General features: G+C 48.7%; 7 protein-coding genes across 7 annotated transcripts; 4 read left to right on the top strand and 3 right to left on the bottom strand.

The window, feature by feature from the left end:
* Positions 1-62: 62 nt before the first annotated feature.
* On the top strand, positions 63-6,818 carry N7500_002921 (putative SNF2 family helicase; the record flags this gene model as incomplete). Its single annotated transcript, XM_056674067.1, has 7 exons — positions 63-375; positions 704-845; positions 899-1,654; positions 1,722-2,673; positions 2,732-2,915; positions 2,984-6,449; positions 6,521-6,818. 7 exons carry the CDS (start codon positions 63-65, stop codon positions 6,816-6,818), a joined length of 6,111 nt encoding a protein of 2,036 aa, XP_056534592.1.
* Positions 6,819-7,815: 997 nt separating this feature from the next.
* N7500_002920 (uncharacterized protein) lies at positions 7,816-8,028 on the bottom strand (the record flags this gene model as incomplete). Its single annotated transcript, XM_056674066.1, has 1 exon — positions 7,816-8,028. The coding sequence occupies one exon, from the start codon at positions 8,026-8,028 to the stop codon at positions 7,816-7,818; it is 213 nt and encodes a 70-aa protein (XP_056534591.1).
* A 1,296-nt stretch (positions 8,029-9,324) lies between these two features.
* N7500_002919 (uncharacterized protein) lies at positions 9,325-9,735 on the top strand (the record flags this gene model as incomplete). Its single annotated transcript, XM_056674065.1, has 2 exons — positions 9,325-9,381; positions 9,433-9,735. The coding sequence occupies 2 exons, from the start codon at positions 9,325-9,327 to the stop codon at positions 9,733-9,735; spliced, it is 360 nt and encodes a 119-aa protein (XP_056534590.1).
* Positions 9,736-11,237: 1,502 nt separating this feature from the next.
* Positions 11,238-11,780, top strand: N7500_002918 (uncharacterized protein; the record flags this gene model as incomplete). The annotated part of the gene is made up of 1 exon (XM_056674064.1): positions 11,238-11,780. One exon carries the CDS (start codon positions 11,238-11,240, stop codon positions 11,778-11,780), a length of 543 nt encoding a protein of 180 aa, XP_056534589.1.
* Positions 11,781-12,063: 283 nt separating this feature from the next.
* N7500_002917 (uncharacterized protein) lies at positions 12,064-13,062 on the top strand (the record flags this gene model as incomplete). The annotated part of the gene is made up of 1 exon (XM_056674063.1): positions 12,064-13,062. One exon carries the CDS (start codon positions 12,064-12,066, stop codon positions 13,060-13,062), a length of 999 nt encoding a protein of 332 aa, XP_056534588.1.
* A 419-nt stretch (positions 13,063-13,481) lies between these two features.
* Positions 13,482-14,449, bottom strand: N7500_002916 (complex I 24 kDa subunit family protein; the record flags this gene model as incomplete). The annotated part of the gene is made up of 3 exons (XM_056674062.1): positions 13,482-13,880; positions 13,936-14,226; positions 14,330-14,449. The coding sequence occupies 3 exons, from the start codon at positions 14,447-14,449 to the stop codon at positions 13,482-13,484; spliced, it is 810 nt and encodes a 269-aa protein (XP_056534587.1).
* A 345-nt stretch (positions 14,450-14,794) lies between these two features.
* Positions 14,795-15,139, bottom strand: N7500_002915 (uncharacterized protein; the record flags this gene model as incomplete). The annotated part of the gene is made up of 1 exon (XM_056674061.1): positions 14,795-15,139. One exon carries the CDS (start codon positions 15,137-15,139, stop codon positions 14,795-14,797), a length of 345 nt encoding a protein of 114 aa, XP_056534586.1.
* Positions 15,140-15,650: the final 511 nt, after the last annotated feature.

Below are 15,650 nucleotides of genomic sequence, written 5' to 3'. Positions count from 1 at the left end.
CTTGCCAGTATCATCTAAATTCCGACCACCTTAACTGCTTGCCCCCTCCACCAACGCGGGTCATGGCGTCAAAGGGGGTTCCTCCTCAGCAGCAGTCGGCGGATGGTTTGGCAACGGATGATCAGGAGCCTAGGGCCCGGGCCGATGAGATTCCTGAGCTGCGGCGGGGATGCATGATCCCTCGGGGTCGGTATCTAGCTAGTGACCTCCCGCCTCTGCATACGCTGACAGAAATCTTCGCTGACATGGCATCGAACGCCCTGAAAATGGGATTCGAGCATGTCCTCATTCGGCTCGGCAGTCGACCACTGAGGGTGGCGACAATGTGCTCAGGAACGGAAGCCCCGCTTCTGGCCCTGGAATTGATTCAGACGGGTAAGTGCATTGTCCCTTTCTGTTATTTGTTTTCTTTCGGACTTTTGTTATCATCGATACCTATGTCGATGTTCGTGTTGCTTGTGGTTGGTTCCGTGGTTGAGGTTCCTCACCTTACTTACCCTGACTTCCAAGTCACATGTCTCCTTCCTTGCCCTAACTGTTACCTTCACTTTGTCCTCACTTCCATGTCATGAATGGTTCAATTTGGTATCGAAATATCATTTGTTTTGCTTTCATCTCATTCTCACCCTTCTGTCTGATCTCTCTCACTTGTGGCTGCGTTCTTCCTGCGACTATGGAGCAATTGCTGATATTATCTTGATAGGTTTGGCAGAGACCCAGCAACTTCGGATCTCGCACGCTTTCAGCTGCGAGATTGTTCCGTTCAAGCAATCATATATTGAACGGAACTTCCGCCCCCTATCCTCTTTCGGGACATCACCGAACTTGGAGGGGACGAGGCGTAAGTATCGATTCATCCTCCTCTGACTAAACTTTCATACTAACTTTCGTTTTACAGGCGGACCGCCTACGGGTCATCGGAACTGATTCCCGGTGACCTCGACATTTTAGTTGCTGGAACTGCCTGTGTCGATTTCTCTCCGTTGAACAACCGCAAGAAGACGCTGCAGCAAGGCGGCGAGTCAGGAGCTACGTTCGACGGTCTCTTGCGGTACGCGGAGAGATATCGACCCCGAATGATCGTCCAGGAGAATGTTCGGAATGCGCCCTGGGATCAGATGAAGGGAAAGTGGGAGGAGCTCGGATACTTGTCGGTTTGTGTCAATGTCGACACAAAGCATTACTACATCCCGCAGACACGCGAGCGCGGGTACATGGTGGTTATTGACAAGCGCCGCTTGGAAGCAGCGGGCCTGCTTGGAGACTCCATGGACCAGAGTGGCATTGACACTGTCACTCAACGCGTTCGTGAGCTCGCTGTCCGTTTCAAGCGGCCAGCAAGTGCGCCGGTGGGTTTGTTCTTGCTGAGTGACGACGACCGCCGACTCGAGCTCATCGAGTCGAGAGCCCGCCTTGAGTCCCGAAGCGAAACAAGCTGGGACCAGTACCAGATTCGTCACCAACGGCACCGTGACGAACTGGAACTAGGCATCGAGAGGCCAATCACTCGATCCCTGCCCGGAATCAATGACCTGAAGGCACCGGACTTCTATTGGCATCGTTTCTGGAAGACACAGCCGGAGAGAGTGTGGGAGACCGTGGATATGAATTTCTTGAAGAAGATGCTTCAAGAATATGACATGAACTTCAAGGAGTAAGTTCTCAATTTTCTCTCACCTCACTTTCACTTCAAGATCATTTACTAACATTTTACTTCACAGGCGTTGGATCGACTTGTCTCAGGGAGTCGATCGAGGGAATGACAGCCTTGCTGGGTCTGGGATCGCAGGGTGCCTGACGCCAAAGGGCATCCCATTTGTGACCACCCGCGGGGGCCCCGTATCTGGCACGGAAGCCCTTTCATTACAAGGTCTGCCCCTCGATCGAATGCTACTCACGAGAGAAACCCAAGCCGATTTGATGGACATGGCAGGAAATGCAATGACGAGTACGGTCGTGTGTGCAATCATGCTAGCTGGTCTGATAGCCGTGCATGAGATTCTTGACGACGGCGAGGAGGGCTCAACCAACCCCGGCGACGCGGAGGTCAAGTCTCTTCTCGTTCCCAGCGAGGTCCACAGCCTCGTGAGAAGCAGCCTCCAAATTGCCGAAGCCCTCCTCGTCGACCATGCTGTTCTCAAAGCCAAGGCAGTGAGCAGCGTTCTTTGCTGTTCCTGCGAGAGACAGACTGGGGTTCAAGATTCAATTTATAGTTGCACACTCTGCGGACATACCGCTTGCAAATCCTGTCGTGGAAATCCCACGCATTCGTATCTGCATGTCTCTCCACTTTCTCGACAAAAGCCGTCTGAGTTTATAGCGAAAATAAAGGGACTTGTTCCCATGAAGCTTATGCTGTCTGGTTTGTCCGAATTGGACTTTGAGACGTTTAAAACCCTGTACCCCACGAACAACCTCCCCCAGTTTTGGCCCGACTTTATTCTGTGCGCCAAGGCAGCTGTGCACGACGTTTTTCGGTTTTTCGAGATCAAGCGCGGAAGGAAATGGCGAGTCGTTTACGACGGCACGCACTCCAGCTTGTTCCTTGATATCGGTCCGGACTCCATCCAATGGCTTTTGTACGCAAAGCCCCCCCAAGTCCGCAAGCACAAGAAGCGTCATGCGAGAAATGCTAGCCAAGCCAATTGCCAGAATGAGTCCCACCTCTGGGTCGTTTGTCGAGGGTACATGGGAAGTTTGTTCACCCGTTAGTACCGCATTCTCACTTCAGATTTCTGGCCAAGGAGACCAGGTTCGATCATACCAATCCGAGTGTGGTCTCAAAGGTGCTAGATTTGTTGATGGAAAAGTTTGGGATAGTCTATTTGTTGAAGGATCCGATCAAGATATCCAAGCTCTTGACCTCGACGTCCGAGGAATCTACCAATTCCTCCCTGACTGTGGAACAGCGCTTGGTGCACTGTACAGAAAAGAAGCCACCGCCCATGCGCCTCGAATGTTCTTATTCCTCGATCCAACGAAGACTGGACCCCCGATGAAGATGCCTGTGTGTTTGCTATTGACCACAGCCGCCTTCCTGGATATGATGTGAGAATTACGATCGCCGAGTTATCCTCCTCTTGGCGATCATTGAATGTCACCTCGGATTCGCAAGATGTGAAAGCTTTCTGTCGTCGATGGGCCAAGGCCCCCGAAGCGCAGTTAAAACATTGTCCTGCCGAACAGATTACCCTCCGCACATTGCAACAAGGAATCCAAGTCTCAATTGAAAACCAGAACTGTCATAATGCTTGTATCACCCTCACCTCGCTGTCAGCAACAACAGCAATTCTCAACCTGCCCGACGCAAATTCCGATTGGCAAACCTGGAATCCCGAAGTTTCTATGAGAGAATTGAAAGGTCTCGCCTGGTTGTTCCCTAAAATTGCCGCGTGGTCTGACTTCGAAAACTGGAGCGAAATCATTCGTCCAGGCTGTTCAGATCCTGACCATTCTACAAATGGCAATTGCAACACCTGCAACCCGCCCACCCCCAGTATTCTTTGGGGCCGCGACAACAAAGACCGAATCATCCCATACGAGAATCCCCAGGACGCTGCTGTTTATGAACGCGCCATCAAGAACCGGCCCTCTCCATTCTTGGTCTTCAGACGAATCAGCGAACATGGAGACGCTGAATTGCGTTTCACCCTCAATGTTCAAGCTCTGACGCACCAGGCACATGGAAAATTGGTTGGTACCGCAAGCCGTGAGACAGTAACATCTCATTGGCGACTTCTCCCCCATGCGTACGACATGGGTCAAAAAGCCTCTGGCAGGTTTACTCTGAAGAACAATGACAACGATAGTCCCTCGCCACAACCTCCCAACTTCAAGTTCCAGCTACGTGATGAACAGCTTCGATCATTGAGCTGGATGATTTCACAAGAAGCAAAAGATATGGAACCATTCATGGAAGAGGAGGTCGAAGAATCCATCCTCCCTTTGATGCCCTGGCGCGCTGAAGTCAAAGCGACAATGCCAAAAGTTGTTCGCGGTGGCGTGATAGCCGACGAGGTTGGATATGGAAAGACGGCTATTGTTCTTGGTCTCATCGACGCGCAGTACGAAAATGACTGCAAGTTCCCCGTGGAAGACAACGGGCTCATTGCAACAAATGCAACCCTGATCATTGTCCCCAACAACGTCTTTAAGCAGTGGGTTTCGGAAACCAAGAAGTTCCTCGGAGGAAAATACAAAGTATTGGCGATATCGTCAATTAGCAAAATCACTATCCGGGAAGTCCAAAATGCAGATATCGTTGTTTTGTCATGGAGTATCCTGGCGAATGATGCATACTATAGTCGACTTCAACAATTTACCGGAACACCACAGGCTCCTGCAAAATCGAGCGGAGGAACAGGTCGAAATTTCGATAGCTGGTTCCACGACGCTCGTGCTTCCTTGCGGGAGTCTGTTGATATATTGAAAACAAAAGGGCCTGAGGCGATGCTCCAGGATTTGGAGGCCAGACGTCGCCGAGTTCAAGAGACACAGGCCGACTTCACTTACGTGCCCTCTCGACGCCTCCGTGGCCAGGCATTTGCTAATGCTAATAATGGTCGTGACGAGTCTAAGACAGGAGCAGAAGAGGATTTGGATTCTGAGTCTGACTCGGGTTTCGAGGACTTTGATGCATCTGATATGAGACACTCGACCGGAACAGCGAGTTCTGTGGGCCAGCGGAAGCGGAGGCACAGTGAGAAGAAGTCAGTGGAAGGCCCAGGAGGAAAGCGACAAAAGCGCCCGTTAACGGACCTGGCAGAAGTGGCTGATGACAAAAAGAAACGTGAAGCCAAATCCACAGTCGTGAAAGATGACCGCAAGGACTTTGACATCAAAAAGACCGCCAACCAAGACTGGCACACTGTCAAGGCCGCATTCATCCACGCATTCAGCTTCAACCGTTTGGTCATCGACGAATATACATATGCCGGAGAAGACAAACAGGCCTCCCTGCTCTCATTGCAAGCACGCTCCAAATGGATCCTTTCTGGAACGCCAGGACTTGATGAATTTGCCGACATCAAGAGTATTGCGCGTTACCTTGGTCTACACCTTGGTGTGGACGACGATGGCGATTGCGATAAACCAACACAGAACAGCAGACTACGAAACATCCGGAAAAATCACACAGCTGTCGAGGCATTCCAATATTACCAGGCACCCCACAGCAACGCCTGGTACCAAAACCGCCGAGAACATGCTCAAAGATTCCTGGACCGGTTTGCGCGTCAGAACATCGCACGCATCACACATATTCCGTTAACAGAGAACCTTGTCATCACCGAACAGTCACCTGCTGAAAAGACAGCGTACGATACGTTGTTCCGAGCTGTCAAAGAAAACAAGAGACGAATCCCCGGTCCCCTGAGCGCCATCTTATCCAAGAGCCAGCTACCCCAAGAGGCCCTCATCATGTCCTGCGTCACCAGTCAAATCGGACAGCCTCCATGGAACCTCGAGAAGTGCCTCAAAGGTTCAAGGAACGACAGCATCAAATCCACCGAGATTTGGACCAAAGTGGACTTGCTCACTCGACAAGCAGCGACTGTTTGGTATCGTGACATGAAACATACCGATCCAAACGACTGGCAAGACGCCCTGAATGGCATTGCAAAAATTGACTTCGGCGATGCAGAACTCAACAAGCGATTCAACCAGCTCTTAGAGAGGATAATCCGCTCATACAACGAGTGGAAACTTGCCCCAGCACACCAGTCAATCGATGGTTTGCTCAAGGAACGATTCAACAAGGCACTGAACGCGAAGGTCGGCAACACAGCCACTGGAAGAGATCCTCCTAAAGCCACATCTGGAGGAACTAACGATAAATCTTCCAACTTGATTTCGATGGCTGTCGAAAAAGCCTTGTCCGCCGAGATCACTTCTCACTTGAAGCAAGTCCTCGAGATTGACCGGGAATACCGATTCTACGACCACCTGGTGGCAATCCAAACCTTTGGAACTCCGCCATGCCAGGGATGTAAGAGCGATTTGCAAGATAAAGAAGATTTCAATGTCCTGAAAACCTGCGGTCACGCCCTCTGCAAAAATTGCACTGCCGCCGCTATCACCAAACCACACAAACCCTGCCCCATCACTGGATGCAGCGGCCAAATTGTCCAATCCAAGATCGTGCCGGGTGAGATCCTCGTCAGTGAAGACCAAGGAATCCAGAGCTCCAAGCTCAACAAGCTTGTTGACATTGTCCGCAATGTCCCCGAGGACGACCTTGTTCTCATCTTTGTGCAAATCAGCCACTTGTCATCCGTGGCATCGGATGCCCTCAAAGCTGCGAACATTGACCACCGCATGGTCACGCAGACCAACTTGAAAGGAATCGCTGAGTTCATTGAGGCTCCCAAACCAAAGAAGGGCACAGACCAAGTACCTTCCAGGCCAAAGGCTTTGATCTTGAATCTCGGAAGTTCAATGGCGGCCGGACTGTGAGTTTTTCGTTTTTCTTTTTTCTGTTTGTAACTCTTTGTTTTGAAACAATACTAATATGAGACGATAGAAACCTCCAATGCGCAAATCACGTCATCTTCTTGTCACCACTTTTCGTCGGCTCTGACCATGACTATGAGGCTGGCATGACTCAGGCAATTGGACGTGCCCGGCGATTCGGGCAGACAAAGCACGTCCATGTGTACCACTTGCTGGTGAAAAACACGTACGACATCAACATCTTCCAGAGAGCACGATCAAGCAAACTTGTCGAGCGCGAAGGTGTCCCCGTTCTGGTGCCGGAAGATGCGGTTTTACCAGATGACATCACGTACGAAGGGGAGGAGTTGCCTGAATCAGCTACCTGAATCAGCTTCCCTGCTATACGGTTGGAGTTTATATTCGCCGGTCGTCATGACTGACACAGTCATGGCGGCCTTTTTTGATGGAAATATAAATTCACCGGTCGTCAAGGAGGTCTTGTATGATTTAACTTGTCAATGTTATTTATGTTCTTTTCCAATTTCCAAAGGCCTCCTGTAATCTTTCATATAGGATCATCATTTTCTTTACATAGTTTCGACCCTGGCTGGTGTCTCTATCTCTCTTTATCCCAATTATCACGATGATCTCTACTTCTAAAGATTCTGATGTCATTTCTGCTCTTCGGTCCGCTTAGGCCCGAAGTGGATCTCATCTCGAGTGATTCTCCAACCTCCCTTTCGACACATGCTTTACTTTCCAGCCACATAGCTGTCTTTTGAGATTCATCATTCATCTGCATCATTTAAGTATTGACAGAATCAATTACATCTCGTCTCCAATTTTGTTCAACGGACACTGGTATCATGTGGTCTCTCAACGACCAAAGCCATATACCGTCGACAGCGAACGCTTGACTGTAATACTTTCTATTTTTCTGATACAAATCCGCCCTTCGCCGAAGGTCATGATGAGATTGCCGATATTTGACCACGGGACCACGATCTTGTCTTGTTTATACAGAAAATCCCACTTCGCCAGTCAGCAAGAATGAAATGCGTGTAACTGTATTCTCTTTTCCAAAATCCCAGGCTGTCGATACATTTGAATATTCTACTATGAGTGTAGTATTGGCTATCGTGTCTACTGCCGATGTAGTCCGTAGATATCGCAAGAATCATAGATGGTTGAAGATTCTATGTCTTATCACGGGTCTGATTCAATTCTGATAGCCAATGTACACTACCATGGGCTACATATGACGAAACGGCGATCTACGTGAAGATCACTGACAATTGGATACTAAGCTATGCATGGAATGTTTCCAAAGTAACCTGCGGTATTCGTTCATATGCGTGAAGTTATTTGTATCCTGCTCCAAGCCTATTGTGCTGAGCTGGTTTTCGCCGCCCCTCTGCTGTTACTAGGAACATAGCTCCCTCCGTGGCTTTCACGCTCGGAAGTCGAGCTTGTAGTTGTTCCAGAAGCAGTGGAATCATTGGATGGCTTGCTTGACTCGACGGTCGTTCCGGCGAAAGTGGGATGGTGTTGAAGCCGATTCTTTGCATTTGACGGGACGTATCCGCCTCCATGCATTTTCTGCTTAGGGTCCTGGACTTATTAGGATATTTAGGAGCATATGGAATATCAATAGTACCTCTGAGGAGTCCATTTGTCCACGTAGTACACTAGGTTTTGATGCTAGCTCTTGAGATAGAATTGAACTTCCCTTTCTCGGGCAAAACAGAAAGATCAAGGGGAATAATAAAGCAGAAAGGGCACCATTGCTTTAGAGAAAAAAAAAAAGAAAAGAAAAGATGTACAATGTTGTAAGACAAAGTCTGAGCGCAGCCCTCTACACCGGTTTATGAAAGTGAGACGAACTGATTTTCCAATCAGATTGAGGCTCTGTTGGCCCCCGACTTGAGCATGATGGACCCAAAATGCATACTTGGATGGTAGTTAAGCCTTGCATGGTATTATTTCCTCCCTGTACAAAGTAATTTCATTGTAATTTCATAGTAAAGACAAAGAAAGCCAAGCTGAAAAATACAAATCCAGGACTGGTGCATACTTCGTATGATATGCACCTGGCAGTGCCATTGCTTTCGTAAGGCCACGGAAATATAAAGCATGGCACACCTTTCCACTCTTTTGGAAATGCTTCCCTTGTATGTTATACAATTTGTCCCAGACTGTCAAGGCATCCTTTGATTCGAACTCTTCCCCCTGATCTTCTAGTGTTCCTCATACAACATGACGAGATTGGGATCTGACGAAGGACTTGGCTTCGGACCTCCATGGTTGCCGCCGTACGAGCTTATCATTCTCACTGCGACATTTTATTCATTGGCTGATATTGTATTGCTTGCACTGTTGATCACTTCATGTTTGATCAGAAGGCCGTGGCATGACCCCAAAGCAATTCCATTCAAATCCCTGTTCTTCTCTCTGTTATGCCATATAATGTAAGTATCTCAGCATCGAAATGTCCAAATCTCATGCTACAGTCACATGAGCTCTGTGTTGATTGAGATTTGCAGATCTATTTCGCTTCTTGTTTTTTCAAGGATTGCCAATCTCTTTTATACACTGTGGAGCGGAGCCACTCGGGCCTCTATCATAGTATATAGCCTTTCTTTCTATCTTCGAATTCTACTTGTTGTCAATGTGCTACACCGACTGCTCAAGGCCTACAATGCACGGAATCACAATGGAGCCCGGAGGTTGTTCCTTTTGTCCAAGGTCCACAGAAGCACAATAGCTATCCTATCCATCACTTCTGTGACATTTTTCGTCACCCGTCTGGTTGCATTTCACTCCACTGTGCCAGGTTTTTACAACTTTCAACTTGTAGTGGAAGCCCTATTCTTGTTAGCTTCTGCGGAGATCATGTTCGAAGTGTTCATGATTATCTGGAAAGCAAAGAACCACACACCATCTTCCAAGGTATGATATATAGAGAGCCTTCTATGTTGTTTACATACTGATTCTTTCCAGAAAGAAGCTATCTTTTTCACAATTGGGGCCGTCTGCTTTTTTTTCTCCAATTTGTCCCTTCTTGTGACTGATATTCTCAATACCTTGTCTAAACGCCGGCCAGTGTGGTATTCTGTTGAGGACGCTCCCGACTTCTTCCCTATCACCATCATAGTCACTTCTATCTCCATAATTGGGATGTACACCGGGATTATTCATTGCTGTATGCAGTGGCATAAACTAGGCCCTCATGGTCCAAGCAAGCCAGTCTCCACCGAAGACGAGAGCTCCCAAATGCTTATCGTTGCCTCTGACCAGAGGTAACATCAAGCAGGCCCTGACTAGATCCTCAAAATTACTATATCGACATATATCTTGGGAACGGAGATCAATCTAAGAGATCGAGAATGGAAAGGAACATGCTTCAGGCATGCCATGGGCTTAGTAGTTTGAGCCCAACAGCAAGCTTGTGTTAGCCTTTTAATCCTGTAACTCTGTAGCCCTGCATTCATGTGATTTGTTCAGAGACAGTGCCATTTTGCGAGACAAACTGGCACGGACACGGGAAACGTAAGGAGAAAGCGTGGAATTACTGGAAGCACTGAAGAAATCAAGACTGGGTAAAATATGGAACACATCGTGCTTGACGTTACCAGAGTAGTTTCTGGAGTACTATTACCACGGAGCCTAATAGCTGAGAAACAGCAAGCGGCTCAGCTTCGTGTTACCCTGCCACGACAGTCCGAGACCCTTGGTCCCCCTAATGCATGCATATGCACGCCACCAATCCAGATACAGCATTCTTTGAAATCCGATCAATCAATCGAATACTCAAAAAGGTAAGAGTCTCATACTGTTGAATAAGTGGTAACATCGGTATTAGCATTACTTTCAAGGGAAGGTTTGTGGCGTCGCGGGTATCGCCACCAGATCTACAGATCGGCATTAAAGTATTAGAGTAAAATATGACATGTATCCAAGGCTGTGTCAAATACCTGTAAGCTTCCGTAATTCCAGCACTGTACGGACTCCGTTTTATGTAGTAGTTGAGGCTCTTTACAGCAGCGTCCTTTGTGGCCCGACGTTTTTGATTCTTTCTATAAGATCGAAATTCCTACCAATAACACATAACATCGACCTTGCTTTGACTCACATCCAATGTATTCTGATATTGAACTCGGAGCAATATGTCGCCGAAATGGCCATGATGGTCAGAATCCCGCCCATTCGGTAAACATTCACTTGAAACCAAAGGGTTCACTAGAGGTAACCGCTGGAGAACTAGGGACGGGATATTTCCACCAGTCCACAGAAACACCATGACTTTAGGGAGGCAAGTCTACTCGGTCTCCATGTTTAGCATGATAATAACCAGAGAAAAGAGCCCCACGTATTTCGAAATCTACACGAACTCGAGTCTGTGGCGTCCGGGCTCGGCAGATCCCCCCTGAAATATATCAACCAGGAAGAAGATACAAGTCCACCGAGGAATTCCGCCACAAAGACAGCGTAGGGCGTGTGTGGAAGGGATCCGAAGATGATCGATATCTAAGCGCCACGGATGGCCGGCTTGTACGACTGATAGTGCAAGCAACTGAGGATATTTGGGACAGCCCGGCCAATTCGACTTGGGCTCGATCGAAAATGCAGGAGTGTACTCCGACTATCCTTCGAGTCGTCTACTCGCTTTTGGAACACCAACTTCAAGATGATCCAAATGCTCCACGATCTCCCTTGAGCTGGCTTACTATGCTTCTCGAGTGGGTTCCATCCTGTGGGATAATTGCTTTCCTGGTAGAGTTGACAACAATCCTAATGTGTATGACATGTCTGACTTCCTCAAGTTGTTTCTTCCAACCGATCTCGGGGGCGAAAGGAGGAATAATGGCCGTTACGAGCAGTTCAAATACCACTACTGGGGTTATTCAAAAGTTCCAGCAAATATCAGTGAAGCCATGCCATTGGAGGCCAGTATTCCGTCCGCTCATCGTCAGAATATCACCGGAATTTCACACCGACCTCTGCGCCCGAGACGATTGTGCTTGCTGCAAGACGACGGAATCGAGATTGTAAACGTTGAGGAATGGGAGACTTTGCACGAAAGTCTCGAGTACTTGTTCATATGCTATATCGCCAATCAATTTGGTACAAATGAAGAGAAAGATGAACTTCATCGCATTGCCGAGGCTGCAGCACGAAGAGCTGGAGTTGACGCTTATTGGGTTGGATGCAGCTGCATGCCTGAAGATGAAGAGCTTGTCGAAGATGTCTACCGCATCAGTGACGTTGTTCGGGGGGGCACATGCCCTAGTGGTGATCATCGGTCCTTCCCGTACTTCAGGACCAGATACGAGGCAAATGCTCCGTGAGCTGGGAAGTAGAATGTGGACCTTTCCGGAGGTTCTCCTAAGTTCATCAAAACATCCGATCTCGATTTATGTGCGCGGTTGTGACACTGATTCTTTCCGGACTCTATCTAAACGGAACTTTGCCAAAGAAGCCTGGGGAGATGCTCTTCTTTCAAGACAATTTATCGATCACTATGAAGGCTCAATTGTACTTAGCCCGCTAGAGTTGGTTTCTATTGCCTTGCAATGCCTTCCAACTCGCCACACCGAGAAATACTTTGAAGGCGACCTTTCATATGCACTAATGGGGCTGTTACGACGTCGCCCTAAGGTCAATCGAACCGATTCGGCCTTTGAAGCCTTCTGTCGACTTTCTTTAGCCAATGACAGTGATCAGCTACTTGAGCGATTGATATGTATGCTCCCTCGAGCTACTAACCTGCCTTGGCATGAGATCGACGACTTTTGGGGCAGCCAACTCTGGGACATTGAGCCGCTTTGTCAAGTTGTCGGTCTCGGAGGCGAGGATACTGTTATCCTAAGTGGGGCCTTTGGTGCACCTATACGCTGGAAGTCATTTAAGCCGGTCAACCTTTTGATGCGCAATACAGTGAAACGTGGAGTTGCCAAGGTTGTCCTTCGCAGCACTCCTCTTTGGTCCATCACCGGCATCGCTTTGCTAGTAAGTAGCAAGTCTAAAGGAGGAGATTACATCGTGGCCACAGTGATTGGATGGATAATTACGGGCTTCTATCTCTTGGTTATATTGGCTTCCCCATATCTCATCTATACGCTTTATGTTGGCAAAACATGGGCCGCACAGCCATGGCTGTTTGGATTCGAGGGCCACAAGGAAATTGGAGAGATTGAGACACTCATCTTCGGTATCAATCTTGGGAGGTTGAGATGGAGTCCATATTCTAGCAACCTATCAACGCACGAAGCTAGAGATGGTGAGTGTGTGGGACAGGATCCCATTCAAACACAATCCACTGCAGACTTCGCATATACTGCCCAAAATTCTGAGTATGGAGAGTTGAAACTCTTTACCTTGGTGGACACCAATACGTTGACCGTTACCCTATTCAAGGCTGTCCGTCCACCGGTTGCTATGGTACTCTGTGGTAGCGAGGGAGGTATGCAGCGAGCGTTGCTTTGCTCCTATGATTGGAAAACCCAAACCCTCTATCGTGAAAGTGTTTTGCGAGTGGAGACTCTCGTCTTGGAGCACATGTCACGGGTAGATCGATTTAGGCTTGGTTTAGAAAGGCCCGAGGTTGAGACGGTGGAAGTTAGCAGTTGAGAAGAACCAGCTCATAAAGTGCACTCGATACGTATCTACAAGTCCAAACCCCTGGATGAGAAAAAGAGAATGATGAAAAAAAATCTGCGATTGGTCCTGCCGTCATCCCACGGCGACTGGGCCAGATATTCATCCGGGCTCCGATCACGCCAATAAGAACCAGGAACAAACGTACTGTACATGGTATGTTGTAGACAGACAAAAAAAAATAGGACGCCTCAAAAGTGGTTATCATTCAGGACGCCTCAGGGCGAAGGGCGCGGTTGCCTCTAATCATCCCCCGGGTTGACCGCAATGCCTCAAGGCGGCCTTTGCTCGTCCATTCGAAAAAAACACAACCATTATAATATCCTCCCCATCCGGAATTGACCCACGGCAATGAAGAGCTCCTTTTAATAATCTTTCTTCTTTGTGCTTTTCTATTGCTTGGGCGCGGCATCCAATGCATTGTCCTTGCGCATCATCGTCTCCGGGTTCCACACCACCTCCGTCAGGTTGGTCAGACCGGCGCTGTTCTCGCAGGTATCGCGTCCGCTTGTCGGGCCGGGGGCGGGAATCTTGGTGTCGGCACCGGCACCAGTAGCGGTGGCGGCATCCTTAAGGGCCGTCAGGATGCTTTTGATGGACTCGGGGGTCAGGTCCTCGTAGTAGTCGTCGTTGATTTGAACCATGGGGGCGTTGACACAAGCGCCCAAGCATTCAACTTCGATGTATGTGAAGAGGCCATCCTCGGTGGTGTGGCCGGGGGTGATTCCGAGGTGCTCAGTAATGGCCTTGACAATGGCGGTACTACCGCAGCCGCCGAGCTGGCATGGGGTCTGGAGAATTGCGGATTAGGAAGAGTGAGAAATAGAGCTGATCTCAAGTACTTACAGTGGTGCAGATCTGCACAAAGTACTTGCCGACCGGCTCGCGGTTGTACATGGTGTAGAAGGTCGCAACCTCGTAAACGCGCATTGGGGGCATCTCAAGCATGCGAGCGACCTCGTTCATGACGCTGATGCTGGTGAAGCCATGCTGGCGCTGACCGAGGTCAAGTAGGGGCATGACAGCAGCCTTCTTGTACTGGGGAGGGTAGCGCTTGAGGATCTCATCAGCGAGTTTAAGGTTCTGCTCGGAAAACTTGAACGGGATGGTCGGGTTGTTGTAAGGCTTGTTGCGGTGCTGTTGCAGACAGTCATATTCAGTATATGAGACTTCAATTCCCCAATTTTGAGACACAATCGGCGCTTGAAGAAGCACAAGAGGGGTCGAAAGGAATACGCACCACAGAAAGGGAGTCGCTGAACCGTTGCGAACCGGCGGAAAAGGCTCTGTATTGGGGTTTGGGGAGCTGATGAATCAGCTGGCGGCCGACCCGCGGGACTGAGAAGAGTTTAGAGGCCATCGCGGGCGATGAATGAGGGTCAATTGGGGGTAGATGAGGTTAGAGGTTGGAGGAGAAGTCAAGTTGACGAGGCGTTTTACTCGGAGCGGGCCCTGGCCCAATCCGCATCCAGGGATTACTACCGCCTTACCAATCCGCTATCATACAGTTGCCCTTTTAACACAACCTTGAAATCAACACAACACCTACCTTTTGAGACAATGATACTCTCAATTGGTTCATCGAAACTTGACGTTGGATGAGATATATACTGAGAAACTAAGAAACCCAGAACAAGATGATTACCGTCCCAATTCCATCATCCTATTGTGCTCCATCCCGTCAATCACATTTTCAGCCGACCAACTAAACATTCTCCATCTTATAAACCTCATAGGCAACCTCCTCATATGGATGCGTCAAGATCAAAGCATCAACTGCATTCAGCATAATGCCCCGGCCAAGGCACATAATCTCCACCTTGACCTCCTCGCACTGTTCCAAAGCACCGACAGCTCCGACCGCCGGGTTTGCGCCCTCGTTGGGCAGGAATTGGCCTGTACCGATAGTCTGGAAACAACACTTGGTATACTTCCCACCTGGGAATGACCCTGCACCTGTAGCGAAAATGGCTTCTTTACAGCTCTCCGCGTTGGCGGTCGGGACGAAAAAGATCAGCTTGTAGCGGTCTGGAAGGGCGGAGGTGGACATTTTGCGCTTTGAGTAGGTGTATTTCTGTCTGTGGCCTCGTTTAGAGAGACTAAGTAGTCCTGCGCTGTGCTGCAGGGTTGTTCTTAAATTAATTGCGAAGCACGGTGCTACACGCAGGGTAAAGGGTATCTGAGATCGAAGTTGGGGGCGAAAAGTAGAACTTGTGAGGCTCCAGATACCACGAAGGATGTTTCGGGTCATGAAATAATGTGTCTTGCGGTAGGACTGACTGTCAGACATCAAGTGCATAAGTGAGGAGTCGTCTGGACATGACCGGATTTGGGCAATGGGCCTGATTTATAAGGCACCAGTGATATCAGACCTCGGAGCTACAAATGTCTTCCAAGGTACTATGTCGATTGAGAAATGAAAAGTTAACATTTTATGCTCCTGGTATATACTTCAGTTGAAAAATAGTATACAAAATTGTTGAAACACAGAGTATCAGATGCACCACTCACGCCCACGACAGCCACCACTCAAACAGAAACCAATCATCACCAACAATTGG

This window comes from Penicillium coprophilum (genome assembly GCF_028826855.1).
Source record: "Penicillium coprophilum strain IBT 35676 chromosome Unknown utg000002l_segment0_segment1, whole genome shotgun sequence".
Taxonomy (NCBI): domain Eukaryota; kingdom Fungi; phylum Ascomycota; class Eurotiomycetes; order Eurotiales; family Aspergillaceae; genus Penicillium; species Penicillium coprophilum.
Note: the sequence above shows the minus strand (reverse complement) of the source record. Positions and strands in the feature narration are given on the sequence as shown.